At 33.9% G+C, this 14,290-nt stretch overlaps 2 protein-coding genes across 4 annotated transcripts; one reads left to right on the top strand and one right to left on the bottom strand.

Moving 5' to 3' along the window:
• Positions 1-1,359: 1,359 nt before the first annotated feature.
• Positions 1,360-9,370, top strand: LOC118054754 (uncharacterized). Of its 3 annotated transcripts, none has more exons than XM_073407812.1 (14): positions 1,361-1,534; positions 1,614-1,703; positions 1,782-1,925; positions 2,062-2,991; positions 3,139-3,187; positions 3,274-3,347; positions 3,437-4,508; positions 4,605-4,903; positions 5,678-5,784; positions 6,819-6,969; positions 7,698-7,850; positions 8,103-8,279; positions 8,398-8,519; positions 8,939-9,370. In XM_073407812.1, the coding sequence occupies exons 1-12, from the start codon at positions 1,496-1,498 to the stop codon at positions 8,157-8,159; spliced, it is 3,165 nt and encodes a 1,054-aa protein (XP_073263913.1). In that variant the 5' UTR covers positions 1,361-1,495; the 3' UTR covers positions 8,160-8,279; positions 8,398-8,519; positions 8,939-9,370. The 3 variants fall into 3 exon arrangements, with proteins under 3 accessions (XP_073263914.1, XP_073263913.1, XP_034922344.1); XM_035066453.2 differs by having other exon boundaries at positions 8,126-8,279; XM_073407813.1 differs by lacking the exons at positions 7,698-7,850; positions 8,103-8,279; positions 8,398-8,519; positions 8,939-9,370 and adding an exon at positions 5,389-5,438 and having other exon boundaries at positions 1,360-1,534; positions 6,819-6,959.
• A 3,296-nt stretch (positions 9,371-12,666) lies between these two features.
• LOC118054352 (cytosolic sulfotransferase 15) lies at positions 12,667-13,861 on the bottom strand. The gene has a single exon (XM_035065901.2). It carries the CDS (start codon positions 13,811-13,813, stop codon positions 12,824-12,826), a length of 990 nt encoding a protein of 329 aa, XP_034921792.1. The 5' UTR covers positions 13,814-13,861; the 3' UTR covers positions 12,667-12,823.
• Positions 13,862-14,290: the final 429 nt, after the last annotated feature.

Raw genomic sequence — 14,290 nt, forward strand, 5'->3', positions numbered from 1 at the left:
ACCTCATCTAAACAACAGGTAACTCGCTTTATAGAATGTGATGTCGGTACGAGAAATACAAATTTCATGCATCTCATACTTCTGACATAATTTATCAATAATTTGACGAGCGGAGTGAATTTAATTTTATATAAAAATTTAAAATTTGATTTGGAAATATCTCCATGGAGATGACGATGGACGCTTTACGAGTGTTGTACTTTAAAACACAATGAAACCGAGTTTCTGTAAGTTTGATATATATTGTAGATTTTTTTAATTGTATTTTTTATTTTTAAATATATCAAGATAATATTTTTTATTTATTAACCTATTAAAATAATTAAAAAACATTATTTTGGTTTTTTAAAAATAAAATATACTTTTAAAATATATTCAAATACAGCTTAACCTCCCATAACAAGCAACAAAACGAGGGGGTGCGAGGTGCTGAGTTTGAACCCGAATAATGATAGTTAATTGTCATGATGGACACTCTTTCCCTCACTTATATTTCATTAATGTTTTTATTTTCACTAGCAAAGAGTTTAAACTATTTTAACCCTTTGATATATTTTTTTAAAAATTTATTTGTTTGCTTTTAAGATATTTTTTAATCAAAATTCTAGCCAATAAATTTATTTGATTTAAAAAAAAAAAAAAATTAACCCTGACACCTCAGTTAAAATCCAAATCTGAATCTTGAATCGGGCCTATCATCGGGCTGAGTTAAAAAACAACGTGTGTAACGAGTAAGAAGAGAGAGGCATACAAAAACAATAAAAAAAACGTAAAAAGGCCGAAAAATCGACACTCTGCTGCTCAGAGCCAAAACCCAGTATCAAAAGCCTGGCTAACAAGTCCATGTCAAGAGTGAAAGCCTTGGCCCATTATATCGTTGCTCTATGAGGTTTCAGGGAGAAAAGACTGCAAAAAGTGGAGCCGTCGTCGTTTTTACGTGACCTTAAATCACAAAGAAGAAGCAAATCATCAAACGTATTGGTAGAAAGAAGAAGATGTATTAACCTGAAGATCATAGGATATATAACTTAAGATAAATCAAGTTTTTAGGTTAAACCGAATAATATATTAATTTGATTTATATAAATTTTTAATAATTTAATTAATATGTCGAGATACATTTTAAACTTCAATGACTAATATTTTAAAATAAAAACAAAAATGACTGATTTATGATCGCATATTGATTCAATAATCTAATAATACAGAATAGTTTTAGCATGATTATAACGCTGTGTGTTCTCAAATAACCCTATCATTTTACACCGTTTAGTTTTCTGCCTAAAAATGCAAAAATAAAAATAAAGGTCAACAAATCGTAAATAATATTTTTTATAAAGATGGAAAGAGACAGTTTTATCCGTACCACCGGATCATAATTTCACAATCTTTCGCGCCATCAATAAAACAAACCCATAGCTAGCAGTGAGCCGAGCCAAGCAGCGGTGTGGTTTTGGCGCGAAAAATCCCTCCTCTCTCTCGCAGTAATCTCTCCATGGCAAGTTTAGGGTTTCGTCCTCCTCAATTCTCCGAGGTAGCAATCAGCAAAAAAAGCCTTTCGATTCAATTGATTTTCTCTCATTTTATCTAACTTTAAATTCAATCAATTTCAGGATCTCGCTTGGCTTCCTCCTTGGCTCCAACATCCCCAATCAGAATCACCATCACCATCACCAGAAGCCGAAGCTAATCAAGAATTCAACGTGAGCAATTAATCATTATTGATATTATTTTTTATTTATTTCATCAAAATATTTTAGGTTTTATGTTATGATGCGTAGGGTTTGATTAATAACGGAAAAGATGTGGAGATTTTGTCAATTGAAGAACAAGGTCGAAATTATTATTATAATGATTTTCATTTGTTCTTGTCATCCGGAGAAGATAATAATACGCAGTATAGCATCACTCCATCGCCGGGCAACGTAAGTCCTTGAGATTGTATAAGTTTTAATTAATCTTTGATTTTTTGTCAATTTCTTTTCTTGATTTTGATATTTTTAATATAAAATTATTTTTTTTGGAAGCTGGTGTGATTTATTTATTTTTGTTGCGATGCAGTTGCTTCATCTTCGTCTGCGTCTTTCGTCAGATAGTGATTTGCATTTTAGCCAAAGCCAGCTTTTATACGGGAATGAAAGATTGCATGATTCTAGTAAAGCCCTGCCCTTGAAGCAAGTTGAAACTTCGGGTGGCGTGGGAGAGGCAATTCAATTGAAAACGGATAGTGTTGGCGGTGGAGTAATTCCATCCTTAACTTCTGCCCCGATATCCATAGAGAATGCTGATCCACGAGATTTTACCAGTAACAGTGACAGTGGGAGGCAGTATGAAGAAAGGAAGGGCCAAAATGCCAGTTCTATGATGCATGATTCGCGTCTAATTTCCATTCCAACAACAGCAGAGAACGCTGGTCTGCAGTCTGCCACGAATTATAAGGACAGAGGATGTCAGCATGAAGAAAAATGCAATGTGATATGCATTAAAGATGCTGATATCAGTGATGCGGTCGAACTCTCTATTTCTGCATCGGAAGCACTGGTTATACATAAATTCATGAAGACTGGCTCATCTTCAGAGGCTTTGACCAAGCAAGCAATTCTTGAAGCTGCACTGCGTATTAAACAAGCACGGTTGGAGTCCTCTGAAGATGCCTTTGGCTGCCCATCTGATGAAGCTGATGAGATTGATTTCCTTTCTGATTTAGATGATTCGATTATGGAGGACGCTTATCTAGATGTAGGGCTATCTTTTAGTGCCCATGGTGATGAGCATCTTCGTGACCTGGACGTGTCTCAAGTTGAAGATACTCCTGTGTTAGAAAATCAACATCTGGAAAAAGGATCTGAACAGGTACAGCTTCTGCCTCAGCAAAATAATGCCGATGATGACTCAGATTTTGGTTCGAACCTCTCTGATGCAGCATGTCTTGGCGATCACATTTTACCTCAGCCGGCTGAGAAACTTTCAGAGAGTTCATCAGGGGCAAAGGTAAAGAACTTCTCCTTCTATCCTTTTCCATCCGAAGAAAAATGGGATATGGAATCATTTTCTACAGTTCATCTACTTTCTTAAATGTGAATAATTCTCTTTGCCATTTAAAGAATTGATTTTGCAATGGAAAACCCTTCATTTCAGCCTCCAGTGGATGTAAACTCGTTCCATGCTTGCAGTGCAGAAAAAGCTGGTGAGTTAGCCGCCCACCACCCCTCTTTACCTACTGTTGTTGATAGCTTTTTGTGCTTGAATTTACTCTTCTTTCCACCCTCACAGAAGGAGCCCATAAAGTACATTATTTAATCGCAGACAGATTCAAGAGCCGATGGTTTGGAGACTGGGCAGTGGAGGTGAGGAATGCATTTATTTTATCCAAGTCCTCTTGAAATCCCTCTGTCATCAGCCATGTTAATTTTGCATCCTTTTCCACTCATGCAAGGAAGGAGATGCTTCTGCAAAGTTGAAGCAGAACAGCCCCAAAAGTATCCCAAAGTTTTTTGTTGGCGAGACAAGCTTTCTCTCTGAATCTGCTGATGTTGCCCCGGATGAGAACTCTTTTGTGCAGAAACATGAAACGAGGTCCAATATAGGTTCACAGTCCAGCATACCTTTTGAAGCTTTACATGATAAACAAGACGTTATATCCTCAGATTTATCATTGGTGGATCCACTATGTTCTGTTGTTCCTTGTAGTATCTCTATTGAAAATGCCATTTCCCCATCAGTTCAGAATAATAGAAAGGTTGATGCTGAAAACTGCTTCAACCCCAAAACAGACACTTCGACGGAGAATTTCCAGAAAACCTCTCATCTAAAAGCCGAGCCTGTCTTTATGGACACCCAAACTGTGCCCATAATTATGGGCAAATGTTCTAATGCTCCGGTTCGAAGGAGGGTTGCCTCACTTAGGACTTATAGCACACTTTCACCGAACTGTGATGCTGTTCTGGAGAGGGAAGGACCTTGCCATAATGGAAGGTACTCATCAGGACATATCAGAAATCTGCTTGCCTCACATCAGGAAATGGGCTGCATTAGACTGTCTGATCAGAGGAATTCTAAAGGGATCTTGCCATTCAAGTCTGTGTTTGAGAGCACTGATTGTAGAGATAATGAAGAAAATCAGGACGTGGTGAGGAATCTAGTTGCTGAAATAACTTGTCAGAAGAGAAGTCATGATCAGCCTACAAAAGACAGGAATGAGATGAAAGTTAAGCCTTCTGTACAGAGGAGGTCACCTCTTATTCTAAACCGAAGGACACGCTGCCGTCCACAGGCCTCTGAACTCTTTGCGCACAACTTAACTGGAGAAATAAGTCCTGAACAGGCCGTGGGACAAGAAAATATAATTAAGCTTCATCCAAGCAAAAATGCCAAGAAGATAAAATTGAAATGGGAAAACTCCTTTGGTGCTCGTAATCCAGTTAGAAAGCGAGTTTGTTTCTCAGAAGTTGAAGTCGACCATTATCAAAACAAGGACCTTCGAAAGCCACCAACTCTACATAGAAATGGTTAGATTCTCTTATCAATTACCTAATATACTACTTTCTTCATCTTCTTGAAGTTACTGGTGCATTTGTTTTATTTTTTATTTATTTTTTATGTAGGTTCTACAATTAGAGCTGATGAAAAGAAAAACAATGGCAACACTTGCTCAGAGGTTCAACCTCAAGATGTGAAAAGTAGTTTCACAGGTCAAATAAAGGATGCAAAGAGATTGATATTTCATGGTCTAGAGTTCTTGCTCACAGGATTTTCCCATAAGAAGGAAAAAGAGATCATCGAAATAATACAAGTATACGGTGGCATGATTCTACTGGATATTCCACCTGTTCCAAATTCAAGATTAAAGCGAGTTTCAAGATCTAATCTGCGGCACCTTCCTGTTGTTATATGTTCAAAAAAGGTGTGCTTTTAACAGCTAAAGTCATCTTTTAACGTTTCCCCCTCCTGTCATTGTCTCTCTTTTTTTTTACTACCATCATCCTCCACTTAGCTTCTCAACTGGAAAGCTTTGACTTACTTGTATATGGAAGTTTCACATCTTTTTTAACCATCTGAAAATGATGTGTCTGAAATCGAGAGAAAGTAGTGAAAAACCTTACTGCGAATAAATTTACGTAATCTATACATCCTTTATTCTTCTTACATTCAACAATAACATTATTGTAAGTTTATCATATGCAATTTTGCTTACCTTTTATTGTTGTCAGACAAGGAAAACTGATTTTTTCCCGTTTTCATTTTATTGAACACACAAATCGAACATAGCCTTTTGTCTTCCATTTCGTTCTCTTAACTTTCTTTTCTCATCCTTTTGTTTCATCAGAGTTTGGGTTAAGTAGTAGCTAACTTTCTAGATTTGATACCATGAGTATTATTATTTTGTAGCTGTTGCATATTTTTGCTGAAGCAGACTACCCATCAACTCTAAAGATAGGGTACCTCCTTTTCTTCCTTTTGCCTTCAATTAACTTTGACACAATCACTTTCACCTTTGGCTAATTATTAAAAAAAACGTATAAAATATTTGAGAAAGATCAATGATTTTCCATAACTGAACTCTACCTGAACTCTTTCTTTGGAATTAGAAAAACTTATTTAGTATTTTATCAATGCTGGAACTTCTTTTCGTGTTGATGATATAATTATTTCCTCAACGTGATCATTTTCATTTCAGCTACAAACCACCAAGTTCTTGTATGGATGTGCTGTGAATGCCCTCATTCTAAAATTAAAGTGGCTTACTGATTCAGTTGCAGCAGGTTCTGTTGTATCTCCTGACAAGTAAGTTATGCATTGGTGCTGTATTATGAGCCTTCTTGTTATACATGTGGTTCTGAATTTAGTAAGTGAATTTGCTTTTAATTCTACATACTTTAAGACATTGAATGCAACCTCTGCTACAGATGTTAATCCCTGTTTCAACTGGACAGCTAGTATATTGTTGTGACTGAAGCCATTGATTAAGGGCATAGTTAGTATGAGTGGGTCATAGGCCAAGCAAACATGGTTGCGATTGATTCTTGGTGCCATCATGTCTTTGACATAGGTCTAGGTTAAGCATGGAGAAAGTATGAATGGCATAAAAGGTGAAGGAAACGAGACATGCCTCAAAATCAATTTCAGTCATACATATTTTTATTCCATGAGGCAGTAGCTGAACAAAAACTTTTTCTCTTGAAAACATATTTATGGTTATATTATTAGTCTTCCTTTTCTTTACCTCCTTTCCTTTCCTTTTGGTGCAAAACCTGAGAAATGTCCCATTTATGAATTGGCTTTAGCTTTAGACAGAATTGGTATATCTAAGTTTGCCTGATAGTTTTGAAGGGACCTTCATTGAGAGCCATGGCAAACTTTTTTCTTATTCATGTAACTGCTGCAAATTTGATATGTGATCACCTTGTTGTGTACTTAAGTATAGATCTGTGTCTCTGTAGCGCATGATCTTTTTTCTGTATTGGTTTAGAAGAATTTATGCAGTGTTTTGACGGGTTTAGACTGTAAATTTTTTCAATTTATCATGCACATTTGAATGCATAATTAGATTGAAATCTGTAAATCAGTTTTTTGAAAATTAAATTACTGGAACTTGTATGAATAATTAAATAGAGAATTGGTGCCTATCTATTTCTAGAGAATAGAGATACCATTTTTGGAGGGCCTTAGGTCATGACGTTCCTCAACACGACCCCTCTCTTTGGAAAAATTAAAATTTTGCCTTTTAATTTCAGTGTATCTGATTTTAAGCTTGGCGACTTCGCCTCATTTTTTTTTTGTTTCTATTGGTTTCATGATTTGTGATTGATCTTTTTCAGATACATGATCATATCAAATCAGGCTTATTTGAAGTGTACAAGAATAGGGAAGTCAGTTTGCTGCAATCATCAGAAACATATTTTTGATAGAGTGGGGATTGTGCTTCATGGGAAGCATAGATTTTGCACCAAATTGACAGTAATAGTGAAGGTAAGTATTATCTTGATGTCAAGGAACTATTTCTCATCCAAATTTTGATAATCTTTACAGCAAATTTCAATTACTTCATGCATTTTAATCACCTGTGAATTATCTGAGATGTAGTCTTCCACGGATGTCTCATTCTATTATTCATTCAAAGCTCTGTTCAAGTGCAAATAGTGATTGGGGGTTTGTGCAAAGCAATCAACATGTATCAATAAAACTATTAATGTGCTTGATGATGGGAAAAAAAGTATAGTCTAGCTAGTTATTGAAATTCACAAGCTGTCCTCTCGAATTTCACCAAAGAAATGATTTAATTAGCTTTAAGATCAATGTAGTGAAGAACTTGATGCAAGAATATTTGAAATCCTCTTGGGGATTTAGACTCATGCCATCAAAATTTGCTAAATATATGGTTTATTTTTGAGATGATACAAGCATACCATGCAAATGCAAATGTAGAGACATTCAAGTTTATATGTGAGATACAGAAAAACATATTGTCGAATCACACAACTTCAATGCAAATTCGTCATTCCAGTTACTCAATGTCTGTCCCCAATGCTGGCTTAAGAAACATCTCCTCTAGTACAATATCTTTCTATTATACGTGTTCGTTCTCTTTCTTTCTTTGTTTTTTTTTTTTTCCCGTTAATTTCATCCATTCTTATGGTGCATTGACACGGTGAATTATAGTCGCAATGGACCTGTTTTTCTTTGTTTGTGCTTCTTAGCATGCACGTGGACAGGTGTTCAAAACCCTTCAAAGTTTAGTGGAGAGTCTCGAATCTGAAAAGATATCCATGGGGACTATTGTCACTGAGAATGAGACCCGGGAATTACGTCACTTGAGATACTGTGCTTCAGAAAGGAAAATACCCATGATGGTAGGCACTCTTCTCTTTTACCTTTCCCCCCTTTCTGATTCCTTATTTTGTTGAAAAAATAGAATCCCTTGACCACTTGGAAATTATCTGAGGCTTCCCTTATAAAAATAAAAATAAAAAAAAATAATCAGAGGCTTCCCTTATAAAAATAAATAAATAAATAAAATAATCAGAGGCTTCCAGGGTGCCGCAAACCTATTTTTCCTGCACTTGAATATGCTAAAATGTTATCGTTTTCCCCACAACTTCCAGTTTTCAGTTGGTAACTTTTGCAGCCAGCTAGCTGGATCGCAAAGAGCTTGCATCTAGGGAAGCTTCTTCCTTTCAGAGAGGATGAGGTCACTCCTTCGGTGATTGAGGAACCAAAATGCACAACTTCTATGGATTGGAGTCAAGAGATTTGAGATTTCCTCTTTATATCCACATGAGGTAAATGTTTAAAAATTGCGATAGCTTCGCCTTTTTTGTGCCTATTATTTATATTCTTCTTCCAGTGCCTATGTTGAATCATTTCAAGTATTCCTTTTTTTCCTTCTCTTTGCTGTAGGTCTATTTCGAATGGAACATATCAGGAACATTACCGCCCTCCCTCACCCAGCTAAGTTCAGACTGGATAGCAAAGCAGATTGGTGGACAAGTTCATCGACTATTGCCTACCTTATGAATTTGGTGGGTCATATCTCTACCCTAAAGTAGAAATTACAAAAGTTAAGGGAAAGGGATTACAAACTTAAAATCAACGAAAATGCTGTCAAGATTTGGGTTGATTCTAGATGGGTTTTCCCATCACTCTCTTCTTTTAAAATAAATGGAAAACCAAAATGCTGAGCTAGCAATGCACTTGAGAACATAAATAGAGGTGTCTGTATCTTAGCATTTCCTACTTTTGAGCATAAAAAGAGTGTTAAACTATCTTCCATTTTGTTTCCTTCCAAATGATTTAATACAGAAAATCTCCAAACAGGCAAGGAAAAGTTTTAATTTTCTTTGCATCTTTCTAGTGCGAAAATGATATGCCTTGTGCTTCGTATGATTTCAAACTTAAAGGTTCCTCACATTGTTTTCCTCTTCCCTGTTTCAAATTGCAGCAAACTTCACTCTAAGACCCGAAGCTTTGAAGTGTTCTAGCATTGATGACTCCATTCCGTATCATTAGCCTGGTTGCTCAACCAAGGCTCTGCGCTGCAGATTAAGAATGATATCCTTCAATGGTAATCAATTGCAGCTGTTGTAGAGTATAATTAATTAAAAAATTTATAAACAATCCAATAATGAAAATTGGATAATGTGTAGACAGCTAAACTAGCAGTGTAGTATAATGTCTCTCAAATCATCACACGTTGACAACGTATGGACATTACTTTGTATTAGGAAGTCACTTGTATGTATAAGTTCTACTTGTGGACATTACTTTAACATGAAAGCCTAAATTATTGTGTTAGGGTTTAATTTTATGTACATAAACTTAAAATGAACATGTATTGAAAATGCAAAATATATAACATGTACACCTTTTAAAATTCTTTTGATATTTTTCATTTAACGTTCAGGATATGAAATGTTATAATTAAGATTTTATAAATATTTAATAGTTTGAGTTGCATGTTTGGATGGGTATTGTAGGTGTAATATAAAATCAATTTTACGTGAATTTATCTTTGTGATTTCAAGTATTGTCTGCATTTAACTGGTTGAGATTTTTTAGAAAATGTAATTGAATTTGGCTTTGCAATATTTTCACTAATTGAATCTCACGTTGATTGTATTTTTTTTCTCACATTTTTCAACTTTATTGGCGGAATTGAAGTAAAGATAAATTTCCTTAGGTTGCAAACAGAAGGGCCTGGTTGATATTAAGCATAGAGAAATCAATCGATAGAGATTAAATTTTCAGAAAAACAATTTGACGTGATATCAAGTGGTTTTCAGGAACAGTCTCGTGCTGAAACTTTCAACGGATACGGTACTGAAGTTTGGTCTGCTTGGTGGCAAGCTTGTTCTAATCCATGAATTGACTTAGGCTCCATTTACATTTATTTGCAGGAAAGTGAATTTTTTTAGGAAAATAAATTTTAAGGAAAGTGAATTCCTGAAAAGTAAATTCCAAAAAAATATTTTCTGATGTTTGGTAGTGTTATGAAAAACACTTTTCCAGTGTTTGGTTGTATTATGGAAAATGAACTGGAAAATAATTTATTAATAAATTAATTTTTTTTCAAATTTATCTAATATATATAAAATATTTAATCACTTACAATAAAAAAAAAATGAAATTTGAAATGTATAATGATGAATTTTTTTTTATTATATCCTATATTCATACATAGCTTATTTTATAAAATATAACTATATATATCATATCATATTATAGAGAAATAAGCTTGTGAAATATTTTTTATTATTCCATGAAATCATTTATAATTCCATTACGTATAACATACATCCGACAAAAACTATAGTTTTAATAATATTTTTAGCATGTAATAAAATTGGATAAAATATTAAGGTATAAAATTCACTCTAAACTAGTTTTTTTAAAAAAATAGCACACTTAAAAAAAAAAAAGGAAAGTTCCCGCAGGCAAGTGAACAGTGCAAGAGAACTGCACTATTCACTATTTTTGAGTGAACAGTGTACGCAATATACTGCTCATGTTAATTGCACTATTCATTGAACAGTGCAATTAACATGAACAGTTAAAAAGCATGAGAACGCAGGATTGACCCACATCAGGAAAGTGTTTTCCAAGAATAAAAAGCGGAAAACACTTTCCTGAGCTTAAAGTTACATTTTTCTTTGACTGGAATTTAATTTCTTTTGACTCACTTTCCATGTATTTGACAAACATGGGAAAGTGAGGAAAATGGTTTCTAGGAAAGTGAATTCTTGGAAACAAACGGGCCCTTAAAGTCTAATCCAGAGTTGAATATAGCTGGGTTTAGAGGGTGTTTGTTAATCAGTTTTAATTTGTTTTTTTTTTTAAATTTATTTTTTTAGTATTTTTAAATTATTTTAATTTATTAATGTAAAAAATAAATTAAAAAAATAAAAATTTTTTTTGATGTTTTTTCAAGTATAAAACATTTTGAAAAAGAATATCTATTATCCTCACAAACACCCTCTAACTCAATTAAACTTGCATAATTTATAAATTAATTTATAACTTGGTTAATCTCATTAAATTTATGTAATGTGTGGCCAAGTCAACTCTTTTTTTTTTAAATTCAAAATGATACAATTTTATTTTATTTTTAATAATTTTTATTCTTATTTCATTTTAAAAATAAACAAACAAACATTGTTTTAGAATATATTTGGGTTAACCACGAACCCAAAAATTAACCCAACCAATTAATCCATGACTAATCCATCCTCAGGTAAAATATGATAATTATAATATAAATTGTCGAAATATCATTACATAATATCTCATGAAATGGTGACAGGTTCAGCCACGAATCCATTGAAATTGATGGCCATAGATTTTCTAATTTTTGACAAGGCTACCATGCAAACTAAATGTGGAAACAAACAACCGATGAATATTGATGAATTTAAACTTATAACTTATAACGCCTACCGATCTCCCAAAAATCCTGAGGATTTTCTTGTAAGATAGAAAATGTTACTTTACGGTGGACTTGCTTTAGCTGATACAAGACGTCTATTATATGATTGGAAAAGCCTAATGAGTGTTTTTAAAATGTAAACCTAATTTTTTATTCAATTATTGGATCAATCAAGCTGAAATCTTGATATGACGCTACACAGACTTAGTGCTGGTGGTGTATTTAATTTTTTTATTTAAAAATATATTAAAATAATTTTTTTTAAGTCAAATGCACCGAATGCAGAACAAACAATCTTCTTGTCTCTTATATGTCTAGTCGTCCAGTGCTCAATAAGATCAGAATCTTGCCCAAAATAGATTTGAAAGTTTTTTTTTTTATTTCCTAGTTATTTTTAGGTTGCTTTCTTAATTAGCTTTCAAAATTTTATTTGGTTTGAGTCTTATTAGGTAAATTAATTAACATTATTAATATTTGCACAATCTTATATGTTATTTTTTAAAATAGATAATATTATTAATATTTAAAATTTACTAAATCAAAATTTTCTTTGTAGCTTAATTATCTATAATTTTAAAACTTGAAGACTTTTATTTTCTTTCTTTTCATTATATATTATGTGATTAGCTAATTAATGAAACAGCATTTAGAATCTAATTTCAGGCAACAAGACATATTTGGTGTAACTACTTGAGCCGGATGAAAGGAAACTTTCACGTCCGATTTTGAAGGGGGGTGGTGAAGAAAATGGCAAGCAGCAACAATGTCGTGTGGCAACTCTAATTTAGAATAAAATTTAAATTGAAATAAAAATTCAAAACATATATAACTGTTTTCTTGTTACTCTTCAAATAATTATGTGCACAACATGATTGAGAGTAAAGAAAGGATGAAAAGTAGATAATTAATGATATTATTATCTAATCAATTTCTACTTTTTAAATTTATAATGAACATTAAAAATAGCAATACGTTTCAAAAACATTTAATGTGTATAATATTACTATATAAAATAAAACTTATTCAATGTATGTAATCAATATCATTGATTTTCAATTAAATAATTGATTTTTTTTTACCATAATCCAACACTTAATAAAGTATAATAAATATATCTTGATAGATGTCCTAAGTATACTCGTTAGCCTTTAATTTTCTATTTTATTTGGCATATTTATGATATTATTATTATTATCATTAGAAGGAGGAGGAGGAGGAGGAGGAGGATCAATCAGCAACAAAGAAGATCGAATCAACGTAGTCTTATTACAATTTCAAGTGGACAAGAACAAATATTTTTTTTCCAGATCTGAAGCACATCATTGTCCACTGATCAAGATCCCACTCACAAACAAACACAAACACGAAACACGGATAATGCATTCAATTAGTACTGTCTACAAATTAACCAGTCTTGAACTTCAAACCAGAACCAGCCAGCTTTTGTTCCATGATTTTGTTCAAACGATCCACCATCTCAGGAGTAAGGTAATTGACCCAATCCCCCACTTCACCTCTTCTAAAGAGAGTCTTGTTCTCAAAGTACGGGAGAGACCTACCAGTCTTGTTGATCTCTTTGTCCTTCAAATTGCTGAAGCTACACAACTTTGATATTCCTTCCACAACCCCATCTGCCTCTTCTTCCAAGGAAAAAGGACAGCCCAGGAACTCAGCTAACCTTTTCATCTGAGAATTAATGTCTTCTTTCATGTCCTCATACGTGAGAAACAGGACCTCCTCTGGTCTCTCTAAGCTCTCTCTCCAATACCCCAATACGTGGTAAAAAAAGGGACCGAATCCTCCATGACGTCCATTGCAAAAACTATCGAAAGCCTCCTCCAAAAGAAGTGGTCCCAGTCTCTCAGGTCTTGCTTTTGAGAGGAAATGCCACAAGGAGATAAAGTTGTCAAAAGGATTCCTGCAAAGATAAACAATTCGACAGCCGGAGTTCTTGATGGAATCCGGTAGTGATGGATATGGCACATGAGTAGCAAACATTCTTGGGGGTGGAAAGGTTGACAGGTCAGGAAGTTGGTTATTTGCGTAAACCCCAAACTCAAAGAAAGGCACAAGATCATGAGGGTTGACAGAGTTCAAGGGGCTACACGAGGGTGTATATTTTGCACGATTCATAACGGAAAATGCCAAGGCTTTCAACCATGTTGTGCCTGATTTAGGCAAGGTGACTAGTATAGTATCTGTTTTCTGTGCTAGGAAGTGCTTTTGAAATGCAATCACGGCAGGAATCTGGTTTTCAGGACACCAAAAGCCTTGGTACCGATACACATAACCTGATCGCCATGACTTTTCTTTGGGAAGGGATGACAGGAGGTCAGCAATCTCATCGGTTTCTGCGAGATTGTTGTTTTCGGTGATCATTTGGGTGTCTTCCATGATGGGCACCGTGTACTAAATTAGCTATCCCTAACAGCTTGTCTTTCTTTATTGCATGCCTCTCTATTTATAATGACATGGATTGATGTACCTGCGATCTTCCACGTTTTTACTTCTATATGTTGATATGCTTTTATATGTTTTGTAGAAACCAGATCAAAGGAATAACAATCTTAAAACAATTTATTGTGCTTGATATATGTGTATGATCGGGATAATAATTAATGGTGAAAGAATATTTGTTAAGTGCAATTTTGTTTAACTAGAATTCTTTTGTTTAAGTAGTTTATTTGAAATTACATGGTTTTCGGAAAAGAAAAAAAAAAAGAACTTTAGCAATTGTGAATTAATGTGGCTTAATTGAAGTGGTTTGGAATAAACATGGCATTCGCATTATCAAAAATAGAATGATGAACCACGAGTTTTATCACTATATTTTTATATAAAAAAATCAATTCAATAAAGACTTGTAGGTCT

This window comes from Populus alba, chromosome 3 (assembly GCF_005239225.2).
Source record: "Populus alba chromosome 3, ASM523922v2, whole genome shotgun sequence".
NCBI lineage: Eukaryota > Viridiplantae > Streptophyta > Magnoliopsida > Malpighiales > Salicaceae > Populus > Populus alba.